Source organism: Sapajus apella, unplaced genomic scaffold (assembly GCF_009761245.1).
Source record: "Sapajus apella isolate SASKATOON/1434 unplaced genomic scaffold, GSC_monkey_1.0 scaffold83, whole genome shotgun sequence".
In the NCBI taxonomy this organism is placed as follows: domain Eukaryota; kingdom Metazoa; phylum Chordata; class Mammalia; order Primates; family Cebidae; genus Sapajus; species Sapajus apella.
In genome coordinates, this window is record NW_022437023.1 from 3,368,334 (window position 1) to 3,388,272 (window position 19,939).

At 43.5% G+C, this 19,939-nt stretch overlaps 1 protein-coding gene and 1 non-coding gene across 2 annotated transcripts in view; one reads left to right on the forward strand and one right to left on the reverse strand.

Moving 5' to 3' along the window:
• The window catches only part of SLC26A8 (solute carrier family 26 member 8), a 97,370-nt gene that overhangs the window by 27,859 nt on the left and 49,572 nt on the right, over nt 1–19,939 (reverse strand). The window contains exons 7-10 of the mRNA XM_032253544.1: nt 17,464–17,546; nt 11,407–11,554; nt 9,832–9,945; nt 2,771–2,848 (exon numbers count right to left, since the gene is read on the reverse strand). Coding sequence (XP_032109435.1) covers nt 2,771–2,848; nt 9,832–9,945; nt 11,407–11,554; nt 17,464–17,546 — 423 coding nt within the window. The remainder of the gene's footprint in view (nt 1–2,770; nt 2,849–9,831; nt 9,946–11,406; nt 11,555–17,463; nt 17,547–19,939) is intronic.
• Nucleotides 17,994–18,134, forward strand: LOC116533739. The gene has a single exon (XR_004261421.1). It is a non-coding gene; the product is annotated as a U4 spliceosomal RNA (small nuclear RNA).

The window sequence follows — 19,939 nt, forward strand, 5'->3', positions numbered from 1 at the left end:
ATTACAGGCGTGAGCCACCGCGCCCAGCCTAGTAATTCAACTATTCTATTGATCTTATTATAATCACAACTGCTCACTCAGAAACATGCTAACTAGGTGCTGTAAAATTAATGTGATGTACTTGGCTAGCCAAAAGCAAGGGCTGTTCTGTCCCCAACATGTTTATAATAAAGGAGTCCCAACTTGTATCACTATGCTTCAGTGAATTCTGATCATTTTTGTTGTTTGGAATTTTATAATTCTGTTTCATTCCATTGTAAAGAAAAAATATCCATGTCCATCAAGATGAAATTTGGGTGGAAAAAAATATCCATGTCCAAACTAAATTAGTGAGTGGCCCTCCTGAAATAGATTCCAAGAGTGATAACACCAAAGATGCTGTAGAAACTGAATTCTGGAGATGATGTCTACTGGGAGTCAGACACTTGTGTGTCAATTTGAGCTTACCAGTACCACCCTCCTTGCATCAATTTCGTGCCTCGGCTCCAAGGTCCTTGAATCATATGGGCAGAAGGCAGCAGCAGCCTTGTAGTGGTCCTGCTCTACTGAAACCTGATATTCACCAGGTGGAAAGGAAGCATTCAGGATGGAGATCACATTTACAACCACCCCAGCTTCAGGGACAACCACCTCGGTGTGTAACCAAGCTGCTACATCAGCAAAGAAACCTTCTCCCACTTCCCTAAGTACTATATAAAAATGACTGGCCAGGCACAGTGGCTCACACCTATAATCCCAGCACTTTAGCAGGCCGAGGCGGGTGGATCGCCTGAGGCAGAAATTCAAGACCAGCCTGACCAACATGGAGAAACCTGGTCTCTACTAAAAACACAAAAAATTGGCCAGGTGCGGTGGCTCACACCTGTAATCCCAGCACTTTGGGAGACCCAGCTGGGTGGATCATGAGGTCAGGAGTTTGAGACCAGCCTGGCCAGCGTGGTGAAACTCTGTCTCTACTAAAACTACAAAAGATTAGCCAAGAATGGTGGCTCGCGCCTGTAGTCCCAGCTACTCGGGAGGCTGAAGCAGGAGACTTGCTTGAATCCAGGAGGCGGAGGTTGCAGTAAGCTGAGATTGTGCCACTGTATTCCAACCTGGGTGACAGAGTGAGACTCCAGCTCAAAAAAAAAAAAAAAAAAAAAAAAAAATTAGCCAGGTGTGGTGGAGCATGCCTGCAACCCCATCTACTTGGGAGGCTAAAGCAGGAGAATCGCTTGAACCTGGAAGGCAGAGGTTGTGGTGAGCCAAGATCACGCCATGGCACTCCAGCCTGGGGCAACAAGAGCAAAACTCTGTGTCAAAAAGAATAAATAAAAATAAAAAGTAAAAAATAAAAATGGCTATAAAAATTAAAATGACTAATGGGAACATGAAGAAAACTTAAAAGGAAATGATGGTCACTGAGTATGGATCTACTGTAACTTAAGAACAGAAGGATTATAGCTACTAATTAACATACCTGGCATCTCTAAATACGAGGTGCTCAGTTTCACACAAAGGGAAGAAATGACACATTTGTGTATAGAGGCATCCTAGCTGAATGCTGAATTAAGACTCAACTTTCAGACCTGCCTTCCAGTGTTGTGAACTAACCAAGAGGCAGTGTGGCAGCAATGGGAAGATTGAGTTCACACAAATGCAGAACAGGCCTTCTGGAAGCAGTGTAGGAAAACAGATGGCATGAATGCACAGTGAGTTTCCAAGCCCGTGTTGGTGTGGCATCTGAAATCTATTTTGATCATTTTTCACTGAATCCTTACTTACAAAGCTTATTTTATAGCTTAAGTAATAAAAAGATTTAAAGATAATAATAACTAATTAATTTTTTTATTTCTGTATTTTTTTAGAGACGGGAGTCTCACCATGTTGGTCAGGATGGTCTCAAACTCCTCACCTCGTGATTTGCCCACCTGGGCCTCCCTAAGTGCTGGGATTACAGGCGTGAGCCACTGTGCCCAGCCCTTTTTTTTTTTTTTTTTTTGAGACAGAGTCTCACTCTGTCACCCAGGCTGAAATGCAGTGGCGTGATCTCAGCTCACTGCAGCCTACCAGGTTCAAATGATTCTCCTGCCTCAGTCTCCCGAGTGGCTGGGATTACAGGCACCTGCCAACACACCCAGCTGATTTTTTTTTTTTTTTTTTTTTTTTTTTGAGACGGAGTTTCGCTCTTGTTACCCAGGCCGGAGTGCAATGGCGCAATCTCAGCTCACTGCAACCTCTGCCTCCTGGGTTCAAGCAATTGTCCTGCCTCAGCCTCCTGAGTAGCTGGGACTACAGGCACACGCCACCACGCACAGCTGATTTTTGTATTTTTAGTAGAGATGAGATTTCTCTATGTTGGCTAAGCTGGTCTTGAACTCCTAACATCAGGCAGATAATCTGCCCGCCGTGGCCTCCCAAAGTGCTGGGATTACAGGCACAAGCCACCATGCCTGGCCCTATAACTAATGTTTCTTGAGTGTTTACCATAAGCCCAACACTATTCCATCCATCTACCTATCTATCCATCTACACACCATATAGATCTTATATATAAATATACATATATATGTGTGTGTGTCTGTATATACATATCACATCATTTAACCCCCAACCTTGTAATACTGATAATATTATTTTGAATGAAAGGGACTAGAGATAGGCTGGAGCAACCATTGGGGATAATCTGAATGCATTTCTCCTCAGAGATGCCCTCCCCTCAACACACAACCAAGGAGCAATCCAGAGACCTGGTTGTTGTTGACTCTGTTATTTGATCAGTTCTACTTACATTTGGCAGTGCGTAGAAAAAGTGTCCCATCTTCACCATCAGGAGCAACATCACACCTGCGCCTACCAGAGATGCAAACTGAGGAGACAGAGCCGGTTGGAGAGAAACCATCAGGAACGTTTTGGTCCCTGTCTGCAACTGAGGCCTTCTGCTTGGCAAGAAGCATGTCAGTTTTTCTCAAAAGGAGTTGAGTTCACCACAAGTGTATTTTTGTTGAACTGACATTTTCAAGTCTTAACAAAGTGTTAAACATGTATAGGTACTCAATAAATACTTCCTGAATGAATGGAAAGATGCTCTCTGAACGTTCCACGTTGTTCTGGGCGTTTGAATCTTTACTGCCACTGCTCTGTGCTATGAATCTGAGTTCTCCTAAAATCTGATTTGCATCTCTCCTAAGTTTAACCTCTCCTTGCACAATTTAGAAAAGCCCTTAAATCCCAACCATCCTACTTCCCGTATAAATACGTTTCCCACCCCTCACTCTCCTGTTTGCTGCTTGGGTAACTGCCCATCTAGCAGCTTCAGTGGTGCTTCATCTTAAAAAACACAAAGATAGTCACTTCCCATTTTCCTGCTTTAGTTTCTCTCTGCTTCAGTGCCATCGAAAAGAAAGAAAGAAAAAGCTACAAACATGAGTCAAGGCTGAATATAGCAGCTCTGGATCCTATCCCAGTTGGGTTGACTACTTTGGGCTCAGTGTCTCTTGGTAAGCAGTGATTCTCACTTGGCAAATAAAAGTGGAAAACTAAGAAGCATAGTTTCCTTGATAAGCCCAATGCTCTCTGGATAGTCTTGAACTCATTATATCCTCTATTGGTAAATTTCCATTTTGTAAGCACCTAGTAATAAAATTAACATAAAGCAGTGGCATTCTCCACTGTGTTGGAATAGGAGATGGGGCAAAACTATAATCACAAATCAAAACAATGGCACAGAAAAGCAAGTACTGAGGGAGTACCTCAATTCTAATCTACCGAAGGACCACTCAGCAATGATTCTCTAATTTTTCTCTGTATTTTTTTACGTTGGGGGGTGGGGGAACATAGCTTCCCACTGGGTTCCCCCTCACTACTCATTGCTATTTGCCATATAAATGAATTGCTGAAAATAATATCAGTGCAATCAATGTCCTGCTTCTTTCTTTCCCCAGCCCAGCTGACTCACAGCTACAGTGAGTGGCCTGATATGGAAAGGCTGAATCACATGAGAGGAGCGTAGGAAGGATTCAGGAAAATGGATCACCATAACTGAAACTCAGAAAGCTCTGATGGCAAACATTTTAGATGCTGTGGAGCTGAGACAGGTAACCCCAGAGCCTCTCCAGCCAGTCGACATGTCAGCCTGTTGCTGGATCTAATTTCTGGCTGTAGCTTCAGTTGGTCTTTGCTGATGCTATAGAAGAAAACTATTTTCATTAGCACAGGAAATATATATCAGTATTTTCTTTTCTGCCACTTTTTTCTCCAAAATTCTTCTGATCATTTTGAGGAAACAAAGGCAGGCAGACATCAAAATAAGTTGTATAAAACCTAGGTTAGGTGGGGCATGGTAGCTTACGCCTGTAATCCCAGCACTTTGGGAGGCTGAGGGAGGTGGATTACCTGAATTTAGAAGTTTGAGACCAACCTGGCCAACATGGTGAAAACCCATCTCTACTAAAAATATTAAAAAATTAGCTGGGCGTGGTGGTTGCCACTTGTAATCCCAGCTACTTGGGAGGCTGAGGCAGGAGACTCGCTTGTACCTGGGAGGCAGAGGTTACAATGAGCCAAGATGGTGCCACTGCACTCCAGCCTGGGCAACAAGAGCAAAACTTCATCTCAAAAAAAAAAAAATAACAAAAAATAATCTAGGTCAAAATGAGTACAAACTAGACACCAAATCCCATAAAATTAGCTGCTCAGAGAGGGCTGGAGGCTTGCCAATAATTGTGCCCCCCTTGGCTGCACATTCATAGGAATGGGCTTTGGAATTAGAGGACCATCCTCAGTGGCATCCTCAGGAAGATGCTCGATGGCTCTCAGAAGCTCAGTGAGGGTTCAGTGACTGAACAGCGTTTAAAGACAGCAAGCATTGTCTGCCTGTTTTACATCTCATACATCCTTTGTTTGACCAGATTTTCCATCACTTTTCCAGGCTTTCTTGAACAAAGAAACTCTGCCTTCTCTCCAGAGAGTCAAAGCCATGTGAGTTCCCATAGCCACAGCCATAATCAACATGCAGACCCTCAGGCATCAACTGGTCCATGTATAGGGGGTTCCAAGAAGTAGAAGAGCAGATGATGAACACCTGCTCAGGCACTTGGGACTTGACGTAGAAGTGATGATTTTTGAACTCGTAAGTGACAGGCATGTATCAGCATCTAATTTAATTCTCACAACGGGCAAGTTTGTTTTATCCCCACTTTCCAGATGAAGACTAGAGCCTCAGAGAGCAAAATTAATTTGCCCAAGGTCACATACACCTAGGAAGCGTGGAGTGAGGGTCAGCCTCCCCTAACCATCTGACTCCAAAATCCAGCCTTTCTCCACTGTCCCGTTGGCTTCCTCTAAAAAGAGTGCAACACATTCATTTATTTTACAATAACCCATTTTTAGAGCTGTTCTGGGAGCCTGGGCAAGGCAGGTCCTTGGAAAGCAGGGAGCAATGAAAGAAACCTAATCTTGGAGGAAGCACAGTGGTAAGAATGGGATGAGCAGAAAGATGGAGCAGGGGACAGCCCAACTGGCCACAGGCCTACTAGGGTTCCTCACATCCCCTTTGCCATGGGTCAGGCCTGCCAGTGCCTCAGGCTGGGGCTGTGTCCAGAAGGACAAGTAGGTTTTGCTGCAGCCTCTGGAGGGAAGTGAGTTCTAGACAGCAAGAAATTAAGTGAAATCTAGACACATATACACAGTTTGCATTTATGCCAGATAAATAAAAGTAAAGTGACTCTTGATGGCAGGTTATTTTTGAGAGGTTCAGAGCCAGCCCCCTGCTTCTCTTTTCTGCAGTCCTAAGGAACTTTGAAGAAATGGGGCATTCTCAGGCAGAGTGAATCAAAAGTCCCTAGGGGGCGGGGCACAGTGGCTGATGCCTATAATCCTAGCACTTTGTGGGGCCGAGGTGAGAAGATCACTTGAGGCCCAAAGTTTGGGCAATTTAGCGAGACCCTGTCTACCAAAAAATTTTTTAAAAAATCTTAAGGCCTCCAGAGAAAAGAGGTGGAGAGAAAACTCCACTGCTGTGGAACGAAGAAGATGAATGAGTCTCAGAGGCCTTTTCTGGTCCAGATTAGAAACTCAAGAGTATAGTCTGGGCAGCTGCCGTGTTTAGGGCCAGGGGCCAGAAGCATTCTCTGCTTGAACCAGCAATTTGCAATGGGCATGTCAAGGTTGCAGGGAGGGCTTAGCAGCATTCCTAGGGACATATCTCCCTGTAGAAGGATGCTGCACTGCACTGAGAGGTGTCACAGGCAGGAACTGTGCTGCACATGTGAACAAGGTGGCAGTGGAAAACAAATGAGTGCTATAGGCTACCTTTCAGGCAGACCTTCTGACCAACAGGCTAAAATGCTAAAAATGGGCTTGCTCAGGGTTTGGAAATTCAATCATCCACCAAACCCCCCCAAACCTAGCCTTTCTATTCCCAGAATCAATGAGTGCAGTTGGCAAAACCATTCTTCCTCTAGTCTGCATTGCACACACAAGTGGAATCCTGCCTTTAAGACAGCTGTGAGGCTGAACTGAAGCCCTTCTTCCTCCTTCCGTCTACACACATATCCTAAACCCGTTTCAGTACTCCATGAAATCCCACTTCTGCCATCATTCTCCTTCTTGCAATATTTATGCTGCTTGAAAAAAAAATTGTCCTCATTCTGCCCTCAGTTTTCCTTGCACTGTGATTTAGTTTTTTTCTAGCTGTGCACATCTTGTCTCCCAAATTTACATTAGGCTTATATACTGTATAAATAAAATATGTCATAAAAAGTTAGTGGAACTAATCTCTGGAATTGCCATTTCCATTTCCTCTTATAAAACTCTCTCATTTTGACTCCAAAGTTTTTGCATGCTTGTATGAAACATTCTTCTTTTCAACATAGCCCAAATTTCTTCAGTCTGTTAAGCAGTAGTGGAAAACGCTAATGTGTCTGGAAGAAGCTCTGTGACAAACAAAGCTCGGTCCACATAAAACGGTACAATGTAGTCTTTCTTTTTTTTTTTTTTTTTTAAGAAACGGTCTCGCTATGTTGCCCAGGTTGGAGGGCAGTGGGTATTCACAGGTGCCATCCCACTACTGATCAGCACGGGAGTTTTGACCTGCTCTGTTTCCGACCTGGGCGGGGTCACCCCTCCTTAGGCAACCTGGTGGTCCCCGCTCCCAGGAGGTCACCATATTAATGCCAAACTTAGTACGGACACCCGATCTGCATAGAGCACTACAGCCCAGAACTCCTGGGCTCAAGACATCCTCCAGCCTCAGCCTCCTGAGCAGCTGGGATTACAGGCACCTGCCACCGAGCCCGGCCAATGTAGTCCTACTCTAGACCAAGCTTGTCCAACCTGCAGCCTGCGGGCCACATGTGACCCAGGACATCTTTAGATGTAGCCCAATGCAAATTCATAAACTTTCTTAAAACATTATAAAATATTTTTGCAAATTTTTTTTCTCATCAGCTGTTGTTAGTGTTGGAGCATTTTATGTGTGGCCCAAGACAAATCTTCTTCTTCCAATGTGGCCAGGGAAGGCAAAAGATTGGATACCCCTGCTGTATACCCATGCTCTCACCCCTGCCTAATCTTTCTAAATTGTATTAGCTTTTACCTTATGCTTCACCACATATTTGCCCCATGGACTGTGACACTTTGTCTTTCCATGTGAAAGTTTACTATTCATTCTGCTGACACATTAGTTTCTGACTACGGCTACATCTTTTTCTGTGTTTCTTCAGCAGAGGCTTGTTTTTGACCTCTGCCACTGTTTCTCTGGCATCTGAAGCTGACTCATTCCCTGGGCAACCCCAGTTTCAATTCTGATAGCTCTCTGACATTTTGTCACACTACATAGTTGAGATGGGTTAGCATGTTGTAACTTTTATCTAGTCAGTTCAAAACTCAGGAACATTGGGCCAGCCATGGTGGTTCATGCCTGTAATCTCAGCACTTTGGGAGACCAAGGCAGGTGGATCACTTGAGGTCAGGGGTTCGAGACCAGCCTGGCCAACATGGTAAAACCCCATCTCTGCTAAACTACAAAAATTAGCTGGGCATCATGGTGCATGCCTGTAATTCCAGCAACTCAGGAGGCTGAGACAGGAAATCACTTGAGCCTGGGAGGCGGAGGTTGCAGTGAGTTGAGATCATGCCGCTGCACTCCAGCCTGGGTGACAGAGCAAGACTGTGTCTCAAAACAAAAACAAAAAAACAAAACTCATGAACATTAGACTTATAAAATCTCATGTCTGCAATTAGACACTTTGCCTCCACAGTCTTTTTTTTTTTTTTTTTTTTTTGAGACGGAGTTTCACTCTTGTTACCCAGGCTGGAGTGCAATGGCGCGATCTCGGCTCACCGCAACCTCTGCCTCCTGGGTTCAGGCAATTCTCCTGCCTCAGCCTCCTGAGTAGCTGGGATTACAGGCACGCGCCACCATGCCCAGCTAATTTTTTGTATTTTTTAGTAGAGACGGGGTTTCACCATGTTGACCAGGATGGTCTCGATCTCTTGACCTCGTGATCCACCCGCCTCGGCCTCCCAAAGTGCTGGGATTACAGGCTTGAGCCACCGCGCCCGGCCTCCACAGTCTTTTCAATCACCATTCTCGGTTATGCTTAACACACAGCTAAACATTTTGTTTACTGACGCAGAATACCTGCAGAAAATCTGACCTACATAATTTTCTCTTACACACAAGTAGAATACTTATATTTTCTCTAGGCTGTCCTAGACAAAGACCTGACTCCCTGTCCTGAAAGCCCCCTGCCACGCCCTTTGACGAAACCACGAAAATTTTTAGTTTGCTGCCTGGGTGGGTAGAGTTGTATTATTGCTTTCCCAGAGTAGGTGTGAGAATGCATCTTCCAATAGTGGGGAAAAACATTAGCAGATGATGGTAAGTGTACCTGAAATATTCTTTTTTTGTTTTTTATTTTGTGTTATTGAGGTGGAATCTCATTCTGCCGCCCAGGTGGAGTGTAGTGGCACCATCTCAGCTCACTGCAATCTCTGCCTCGTGGGTTCAAGTGATTCTCCTGCCTCAGCCTCCTGGGTAGCTGGAATTACAGGCATGTGCCGCAACGCCCAGCTATTTTTTGTTTGTTTGTTTCTAGTAGAGATGGGGTTTCACCATGTTAGCTGATTTTGAACTATTGTCCTCAAGTGATCCACCCACTTCAGCCTCCCGAAGTGCTGGGATTACAGGCGTGAGCCACCACACCTGGCCAGTTTATTTGAAATATTCTTATCCTTTAGATATGTTATGTGGAAAGTGGGGTTTTGTGACCTAATATATGGAAACCTCTCCCATATAATATTTCTATAGAAAATGACCTTTAAGGCCGGGCGCGGTGGCTCAAGCCTGTAATCCCAGCACTTTGGGAGGCCGAGGCGGGTGGATCACGAGGTCAAGAGATCGAGACCATCCTGGTCAACATGGTGAAACCCCGTCTCTACTAAAAATACAAAACATTAGCTGGGCATGGTGGTGCGTGTCTGTAATCCCAGCTACTGAGGAGGCTGAGGCAGGAGAATTGCCTGAACCCAGGAGGCAGAGGTTGCAGTGAGCCGAGATCCCGCCATTGCACTCCAGCCTGGGTAACAAGAGTGAAACTCCGTCTCAAAAAAAAAAAAAAAAAAAAAGAAAATGACCTTTAAGTTTCACATTGACAAGAAAGTTTTAAGGCAAAATCTGAGCAAAAATTAAGGCAAGCATGGAATCCAAATTTTTCTGAGGTCTTTCCCATTAAGCATAACATTAAAACAGCAACAAGATTAAACCCATTTAATTCCCTATTATGAATATACATACAAATTGATATAAATATGTTTATGTATTAGAGATCAAATTGTATTTCAACACACCTGTTGTCTTCCTCCAGATTTATCCTGGATAATAGTCCTGGCAACAGCACCAGTAAACACACAAGATCTGAAAAATGAACTGACGACATTGCAAAGGCCGATGGCTATTAAGTCCTGTGAAGAAATGGCAGATGCTTAGGCCCCCCTCTTTGCTGAAGAATGCTGATTTTATTTTGAGCTGAAGGTGTATCGTTTATTTTTTATACATGAAGATAAGGTTGTTTTGATCACTTGAAAGAATAGATTGATGCCAGGTATGGTGGCTCACGCCTGCAATCTCAGCACTTTGGGAGGCTGCAGTGGGCAGATCATGAGGTCAGGAGTTTGAGACCAGCCTGTCCAATATGGTGAAACCCTGTCTCTACTAAAAAATACAAAAATTAGCCGGGCTTGGTGGCGCACGCCAGTAGTCCCAGCTGCTCAGGCAGGAAGCTGAGGCGGGAGAAACGCTTGAACCCAGGAGGCAGAGGTTGCAGTGAGCCAAGACTGTACCACTGCACTCCAGCCTGGCAACAGAGCAAGACTCCATCTAAAAAAAAAAAGAAAAAAGAGGCCGGGCACGGTGGCTCACGCCTGTAATCCCAGCACTTTGGGAGGCTGAGGCAGGTGGATCACGAGGTCAAGAGATCGAGACCATCCTGGTCAACATGGTGAAACCCCGTCTCTACTAAAAATACAAAAAATTAGCTGGGCATGGTGGCGCGTGCCTGTAATCCCAGCTACTCGGGAGGCTGAGGCAGGAGAATTGCCTGAACCCAGGAGGCGGAGGTTGCAGTGAGCCGAGATCGCGCCATTGCACTCCAGCCTGGGTAACATGAGTGAAACTCCGTCTCAAAAAAAAAAAAAAAAAAAAAAGTAACAGACTGAAATATTATCAGAAAGAACAAAAGGATGGCATATCTGATTTTCTTGATTAAACAGAATCATCATTTTAGCTAGTCATCACAAGGAAAGTGCTTTTTTTAAGGTGAGAAAATGAGACTGTGGCATTTTTATTCTCTTTCAAGTGATCTCCAGGGCTTAGGATGACAGGGAGAAGCCCAATGCTCTTCTCCATGCCTTTTGTACTACCCTAAACGCCAAATGGGAACACTTATTGCTTCCGTATTTCCCTCTTGAGTTCTAGGGAAAGGGCCAAATTCTGAGTAGTTGAAGATTTTCCCTAAAAAATAAAAGCAAAGACAAAAGCTATTTCTGGGAGGCCAACTGTATGATATTAGCAGCCCTGGCTTTTCCCGGGTGTCGCGCAGCACTTCTTATCGCACCTCAGTATGTGGTTGGAGGACTTGGTAGAAAGAAAGCTAAAATTAAGAAAAGCGAAACTCTCCTAGCTTCACAACACGATACCATAATTTTCTGGCCTCTCTGCGCCATATCTGTTCTAGGGCAATAACACTCAGGTCAATTCAAGTGGCCTCGAAGTTAGCCATCCCTCAAAAATCCTTTGTGATTACTGTCCAAACCACGGTCCAAGTTGCTCTTGGGTTAAAAAAAAGACGCCAGCCTTCATGTTGGCAGGAGGCTTGGATTAAAGAACAAAGACTTAAGGATCAGAGGAAATAATAGTCCTCTCACCTGGTTGGAATTGACACGGTAGTTGTGAAGACTGGCAATCTTCTTGCCCAGAAATATGAGCAGAAAGGAGCTCACCAAAGACAAGGAGATTGCTTGTAAAATTATGTTGGGAAGAACGCTGAAATCTGGTGTTGTAGGAAACAGGAAGCTGGAATAAAATAGTGGAATTATTTCTAGATAGCAGGAACCCTTGGTACCTCCGCCATCTTATTATTACTGGGAAGTCCTGATTCTTTTTTTTTTTTTTTTTTTTTTAATGACAATAGGGACAAGTGGAGAAATTGAGGCAGCAGCCTTCCAAAACTGCCAGCAAACCAAGCCAAGTTATGAAAGCCATTAAGGGAACATGCTGTTGTGTCTTGTAGTTCAATGTTTTTGCCAGGTAGCAATGGCAATCATCAGAACAGGCAAAACCTTAAGGATTCAAGAAAAATGGTGTCTTGAGACATTTGAGACCATACCAGTGGGTGAATAATAGGCAGATATTTAAGGAAGAAATGATGCCTGTTTTATAGGAACTCTTCCAGAAGTTGAAGATGAGGCAATACTTTCTAAATCTTTCTATAATGTCAACATACGGCCAGGTGTGGTGGCTCACGCCTGTAAATCCCAGTGCTTTGGGAGGCCAAGGCAGGTGGATCACTTGAGGTTAGGAGTTTGAGACCAGCCTGGCCAACATGATGAAACCCTGTCTCTACTAAAAATACAAAAAAACTAGCCAGGTGTGGTGGCGCACACCTGTAATCCCAGTTACTCAGGAGACTGAGGCATGAGAATTGCCACAATCTCGATTGTGCCACTGCACTCTAGCATGGGTGATAGAGTAAGACTCAGGCTCAAAAAAAAAAAAAAAAAACAAAAACAAATCAACATACTCTGATACCAAAACCAGACACAGATAGTACAAGGAAAAAAACAAAAAACAACTCAGGCCAATATCCTTCATAAACACAAATGCAAAAATTCTTATCATTTTAGCAAGTTAATATATAAAAGGATAATACACTATGACCAAGTAGGGTTTATTCCAGAATGAAGCATTAGTTTTAGCAGTCAGAAATCAGCTGGGCATGGTGGCTCCTGCCTGTAATCCCAGCACTTTGGGAGGCCAAGGCCAGTGGATCATGAGGTCAGGAGTTCGAATCCAGCCTTTCCAACATGGTGAAACCCCATCTCTACTAAAAGTACAAAAAATTAGCTGGTCATGGTAGCGTGCACCTGTAATCCCAGCTACTCGGGCGATTGAGGCAGGAGAATTGCTTGAACCTGGGAGGCAGAGGCTGCAGTGAGCTGAGATAGCACCGTTGCACTCTAGCCTGGGTGACAGGGTGAGACTCCATCTCAAACACAAAAACAAAAACAGTCAGAAATCAAGCACAATATTAACAGACTAAAGAAGAAAAAGAAATCTTGATGATTTGTGGGGAGTGGTGTTTTTCCATAGATCCATACTGGCGTAATTCTTTAAGTTGAATCTGGAAGTACAAATATGCTTCCTTTTCCATTTCTCTAGATTACTTTCTAAGTCAGAAAAAAATACTCTTCGAAGTGTTTTAGATAAGATTTGCTATTTGAAATGTTTATCGTTCTTTAATCATTTTGTTAAAGACAAATATGTATGCCTCAACAGTTGATTTACTTCTGATGAATTATATAAAAATCCAAATTCAGGCTGGGCATGGTGGTTCACGCCTGTAATCCAAGCACTTTGGAGGCCAAGGTGGGTAGATCACCTGAGGTCGGGAGTTCAAGACCAGCCTGACCAACATGGTGAAACCTCATCTTAAAAAAAAAAAAAAATCCAAATTCAGTGAAATGAATCACATAAATACCTTTGGGAAAATTATTTTACAAGAAATTTTGTGATATATAGTTCCACAAAGCAAATAATCCCTTATCTAATTAAAATTTCTTATTAGTTCATGCATTTTAAACTTTATTTTTCTTTTGAGTAAGAAGAATTTACTTTAAACACTTCAAAGAGCTAAATATCATTTTCTTCACCAGCCAACTATGTCTTCTTCTTTTTTGGTATTGAGACCGGGTCTTGCTCTGTCACCCAGGCTGGAGTGCAGTGGTGTGATCATGGCCCACCTGGTGCTTCAACTTTCCTCAAGAAATCCTCCCACCTCAGCCTCCAAAGCAGCTAGGATTTCAGGTGCATGACACCACGCCTGGTTAATTTTTGTATTTTTTTTTTTTTTTTTTGTAGAGATGGAGTTTCACCATGTTTCCCAGGTTGGTCTCAAAATCCTGAGCTCAAGCAATCTGCCTGCCTTAGCCTCCCACAGTGCTCTAAAGGCATGAGCCACCACATGTGGCCTAACTATGCCTATTTTAATTCCTTATTTATAATTTATAACTTACAAGCATCTTTGCATTTTCCAGGTAATGAGCTAAGCAGAAGCATAACTGAACACTTAGAGGTAGGTATTTAAGTTATTATCAAATTCCACCTTTTTTTTTTAAATAAAGACAGGGTTTCACCATATTGGTCAGGCTGGTCTTGAACTCCTGACCTCAGGTGATCCACCCGCCTTGGCCTCCAAAGTGCTTGGATTACAGGTGTGAGCCACCATGCCTGGCCATATTCCACCTTTTTGTCTTTATAAGAAGCTAGGTAAGAATGTAGTTGTCCCAAAGAGGTACACAATAAATACCCCAATCTATATTAGTAAAGCTTGAATATTTAGCGTGATAACAACATAAACTTCTGTTTTTCCTTTTTGTTCTCTGTAACATTCAGTTCTTGTTAGCAAATGATGTTAAATGGGGACATGGACACAGTAGGAACTAACTTAAATTGTTCAATCTTACTAGTCTCTAGCAACCCTGGATAAATACGTAATGAAAGAGAAAGCTCAAAGCAATCCTTTAAAATTAGACTTTTGAAATGCTCACTTGTCCATCTGTACCTTTGAATCTTATGATAAAAGATAAGCAGAACTTGGCTATGTAGGTTTTTTCTTTTTTATTTTTTGAGATAGTCTCCCTCTATTGCCCAGGCTGGAGTGCAGAGGCATGATCTCGGCTCACTGAAATCTCCAACTCCCGGGTTCACGTGATTCTCATGTCTTAGCTTCCCAAGTAGCTGAGATTACAGGCACACACCACTATGCCCAGCTAATTTTTGTATTTTTAGTAGAGACAGGGTTTCACCATGTTGACCAGGCTAGTCTTGAACTCCTGACATCAAGTGATCCACCTGCCTCAGCCTCTCAAAGTGCTGCGATTACAGGCATGAGGCACTGTGCCCAGCCTGGCTGTGTGGTTTTAAAGTCATTAATAACAGAAGCATACTGTGTAAGAATAACAGAGTGGTTATAATTGTAGGCTTTGGAATTAAGGAGAAATGGGTTCAAATGGTAGCTAGCCAGGCGTGGTGGCTCACGCCTGTAATCCTAGCACTTTGGGAGGCTGAGGGGGGTGGATCACCTGAGGTCAGAAGTTCAAGACCAGCCTGGCCATCAGGGTGAAACCCCATCTTAAAAAAAAAAAAAAAAAAAATGGTAGCTCTACCACTGAGAAGCAATGTGCTAAGTCATTCAAAGACTGCAAGCTGGCTGGGCATGGTGGCTCATGCCTATAATCCAAGCACTTTGGAGGCCAAGGTGGGCGGATCACCTGAGGTCAGGAGTTCAAGATCAGCCTGACCAACATGGTGAAACCCCATCTTAAAAAAAAAAAAGAGACCGGGCACGGTGGCTCAAGCCTGTAATCCCAGCACTTTGGGAGGCGGAGGTGGGTGGATCACGAGGTCAAGAGATAGAGACCATCCTGGTCAACATGGTGAAACCCCGTCTCTACTAAAAATACAAAAAATTAGCTGGGCATGGTGGTGCGTGCCTGTAATCCCAGCCACTCAGGAAGTTGAGGCAGGAGAATTGCCTGAACCCAGGAGGCGGAGGTTGCAGTGAGCAGAGGTCGCGCCATTGCACTCCAGCCTGGGTAACATGAGTGAAACTCCGTCTCAAAAAAAAAAAAAAAAAGGAAAAGAAAAAAAAGAAGACGGCAAGCCTCAGTTTACTTACCATATAAAAGAAGACAATATCTACCTCAAAGCATTACTGTGGGGAGCAAATGAAATAGTACAAATATGTAAAGTGTAAAGAACGGCAATCCCATTGCTGTTCTTACTATGCTTTTCTTGAAGACAGAGACCCTGACTTGCTTATCTTTGTACTCCCTAGTACCTAGGTGGTGTCTGCTCACATTTTTTAATTGACTGGAATTTCAAGTTGATTCAGTTATCATCAGATTTCATTGAGAACTAGGTAGGATATGAGACTAGTTTAATCTAGTTATGTCAAAATAGCCTACATTTGCCAGGGTGTGGTGATAATCGCCTGTAATCCCAGCACTTTGGAGGCGGAGGCAGGAGGATCACCTGAGGCCAGGAGTTCAAGACCAACCTGGCCAACATGGTGAAACCCTGTCTCTGCAAAAAATATAAAAATTAGCTGGGCATAGTGGCAGGCACCTGTAATTCCAGATACTCAAGAGACTCAGCAGGAGAATCACTTGAACCCGGGAGGTGGAGGTTGCAGTGAGCTGAGATTGCGCCACTGTACTCCAGCCTGGGTAACATAGCAAGACTCAAAAAGAAAAAAGAAGGGCCGGGTGCGGTGGCTCGCGCCTGTAATCCCAGCACTTTGGGAGGCCGAGGTGGGTGGATCACGAGGTCAAGAGATCGAGACCATCCTGGTCAACATGGTGAAACCCCGTCTCTACTAAAAATACAAAACATTAGCTGGGCATGGTGGCGCGTGCCTGTAATCCCAGCCACTCAGGAGGTTGAGGCAGGAGAATTGCCTGAACCCAGGAGGCGGAGGCTGCGGTGAGCCGAGATCGCGCCATTGCACTCCAGCCTGGGTAACAAGAGCGAAACTCTGTCTCAAAAAAAAAAAAAAAAAGAAAAAGAAAAGCCTACATTTTGTGATCCTGGAATTTAGCAAGTATCCTTCACTCTTTACAGGATTCCTTATTATACAATGTGAGGAAATGGGCAATGCTCTTCAAAAGCCTGCCTGTGAGTCAAGAAACTGCAGTATATTGCCTTTCTTAGCTAATGTGATTCATCTGATTAAGGTTTTGTTTTTCTTTTTTTTTTTCACATTAAATTAGATTTCTGAGAAAACTTGGGAATCACTGATTAAGGTTTAAAAAAAAATTTCCTAACAGAAGCAAGAGCGGTGCTTCATAGTCACTGGTAAGAATTATAATGTAAATTGATTGTGAGTCCTTAAGAACTGCATATGCTAGGCTATTTGAAGATCACTTTCTACCCACAGGAAAAAAATAATGTTGTTCAAGGGTACCAATTCTGGCCAGGCACCGTGGCTCATGCCTGTAATCCCAGCACTTTAGGAGGCCGAGGCAGGAGAACTGTTTGAGCCCAGGGGTTTGAGACCAACCCAAGCAACATGGCAAAATGCTGTCTTTATTAAAACTGCAAAGAATTAGCTGGGCATGGCGGTGGGCGCCTGTAGTCCCAGCTATTCAGAGGGCTGAGGTGGGAGGATCACTTGAGCCTGAGAGTTCAATAGTGCAGTGAGCCAAGATTGTACCACTGCACTCCAGCCTAGGCAACAGAATGAGACTCCGTCTCAAAAATAAATAAATAAAAAAAAATAGAGCACCAATTTAGTCTAAGTTTGTGAAGGCAGAAGAAACATTCATCTTCTGAACTCAGAGCCGCAGGAAAGAGGCTAAAAAAACCGAGGCATCTCTTGTCCACCCCTTGAGAGTTAATCAGAGAGGCATGGTAGTTGGGAAGGCCTATCATGGGCTAAAATGAGTTTCTCTGGTATTCAGTGCATATAACAGTTTTCCTGGATAAGGGGATTGGCTCAGCTATGATAAGAGAGACAGAGGCTGACCAGAGAAGACACAAGGAGTTGTCCCTAGCCCTTCTCCTTTCATGAACCTCTATGTTCTCAAATGAATTTTGCTTTGGCCAGAGACTGCTAGTAGAAAATATCAATCAGGCTGTGTGGTCAGAGGCTAAGAGAAGGTATCAGAAAGAGAAAAGCAATCTTGGAAAGTGGAATTACTGACCTATAAGGAATCATGTCAATAAGCGTCTTGCTGGTTTCTGTGGCCATGTTTATCCTGTTTGCAAACACAGTGAAGCCAATGATCTGTAGGGGGTTAAAAAAAAAAAAAAAAAAGGGAGGGGCATATGAATACCTATATATAGTGCATTGCTTCCAGGAGCAGAGCTGCCCCTAGCCTCTGGCAGCTTGGAAAATAAAACGTGGCAGTCCCTGTGCATGCAAGTCAGAGAGGGAGGCATGGCTAGTTCAACAGAGCAACACAGGCATCACAGCTCTTCCCTGATTATTTTGGTTCTCTAAGTTCCTTTGGACATTGTAGCCAGAGTGCAAAACAACTTGGTCTGTGATATAATGATGGGAACAAATGGATGCCTTGAAGTTCTGACTCCCCGCCAACTTTATTTATTTTTTCTTGTTTTAATATTTAATATATTTGAATCTCAACGGCTTTCAGTGAGGTTGATCCATTTAAATGCTGCATGACTTGGGAAATACCTGTCCCATTGCGGCTCTTTAAATAAAAAGAGATGTAGCTTTATGCCGTGGCAGTATCGTAGCCAATGAGGTTTATCCGAGGCACTATTATTGCTAATTGAAAACTTTTTCCAATACCCTGCCATGACGACTTGCAATACAGTCGGCACTGGCAATTTTTGACAGTCTCTACAGAGATTGGTTTAAAATAAATAAATAAATGAAGAGATCTGTATTTCAGAGTTTTTTTTTTTTTTTAAGACGGGGTTTCACCATGTTGGTCAGGCTGGTCTTGAACTCCTGACCTCAGGTGATCCGCCCACCTTGGCCTCCAAAGTGCTTGGATTACAGGCATGAGCCACCACGCCCGGCCAATGTATTTCAGACTTTATCAGGAAGTGGGGAATCTCCCCACCAACTTTAAAAATCTAGATTAATATAAACATGTTGCTCACGCCTATAATCCCAGCACTTTGGGAGGCTGAGGCGGGCGGATCCCCTGAGGTTAGGAGTTTGAGACCAGCCTGACCAATATGGTGAAATCCCGTCTTAAAAAAAAAAAAAAAGAAAAAAAAGAAGAAGAAGATTAATATAAACATGTTTTCAGATAATGGCTGTATCAAGTTTTCAGTTTCAAAAGTTTTTAGTTCCAGGCATATTGTAGTATACAGATATGCCTTTTAGGGGCTTGTTGAGGTATACCAAGAAAGAAACATAATTTTTTTTTTTTTTTTTTTTTTTTGTTTGAGATGGAGTTTTGCTCTTGTTACCCAGGCTGGAGTGTAGTGGCACGATCTCGGCTGACCGCAACCTCCGCTTCCTGGGTTCAAGCAATTCTCCTGCCTCAGCGTCCCAAGTAGCTGGGACTATAGGCACGTGCCACCATGACCAGCTAATTTTTGTATTTTTAGTAGAGACGAGGTTTCACCATGTTGACCAGGATGGTCTCGATCTCTTGACCTCGTGATCCACCCGCCTCAGCCTCCCAAAGTGCTGGGATTATAGGCGTGAGCCACCGTGCCCAGCCTGAAAGAAATATAATTAACCCTTAATAATATGGAGCAACATTTAATAGCACAAAGAAAAAAGTCTGTAGCAAAGCAAGTACCTGCTTTTCCATCCTTTCATTACTGCTAAAAATGGTAATTCTCGCCCTAGTCCCTGACTTTTAACTAGAGGAAAAAGAGACAATCTAGCAGCTGTTATAGCGTATAAAGGCTCTGCATCAATGCAGATTAAACCAGAGACAAGAGACCTGAATTCCCAGGTTTTAAATAGCTATTATACGGTTGCTTTATCCCATTCTTCCTACTGACACATACATCTTTCCCCAGCATCTACTGCAGGAGTTCAACAGACGCTGAAAATGATAGCAGTTGGGCTAACCTGTGATACTGTTATCAGATGAAGACCCCTAGGAAGCCTACAGATTACAATGGAAGGAAGAATCTGGATCACAGCTTGGGTCAGAGAAGAAGAGTCTTGGTTTTTACATGGCAAGGAACTCTTATTTCCAGCATAAAGGTAGTATTTGCTCACAGAGAAAAATGAAGAAAACATAAAATACTGAAAAACAGAAATAACGCATCCAAAGACAACCATTGCTGACATTTTTCTGTGTTTGCTATACAGCTTAAATACACATAAATTATGAACATATGGTCAGGCATGGTGGCTCACACCTGTAATCCCAGCACTTTGGAAGGCCGAGGTGGGCACATCACCTGAGGTCAGGAGTTTGAGGTCAGCCTGACCAACATGGTGAAACCCCGTCTCTACTAAAAATACAAAAATTAGCCAGGTGTGGTGGTGCATGCCTGTAATTCCAGCTACTCAGGAGGCTGAGGCGGGAGAATTGCTTGAACCCGGGAGGTGGAGTTTGCGGTGACCCAAGAGCACGCCATTGCACTTCAGCCTAGGTGACAGAGCAAGATCTGTCTCAGGAAAAAAAAATTATGAACATATAGTATATATAATTTCTTATAGGCAAGGGACCCTTGAAT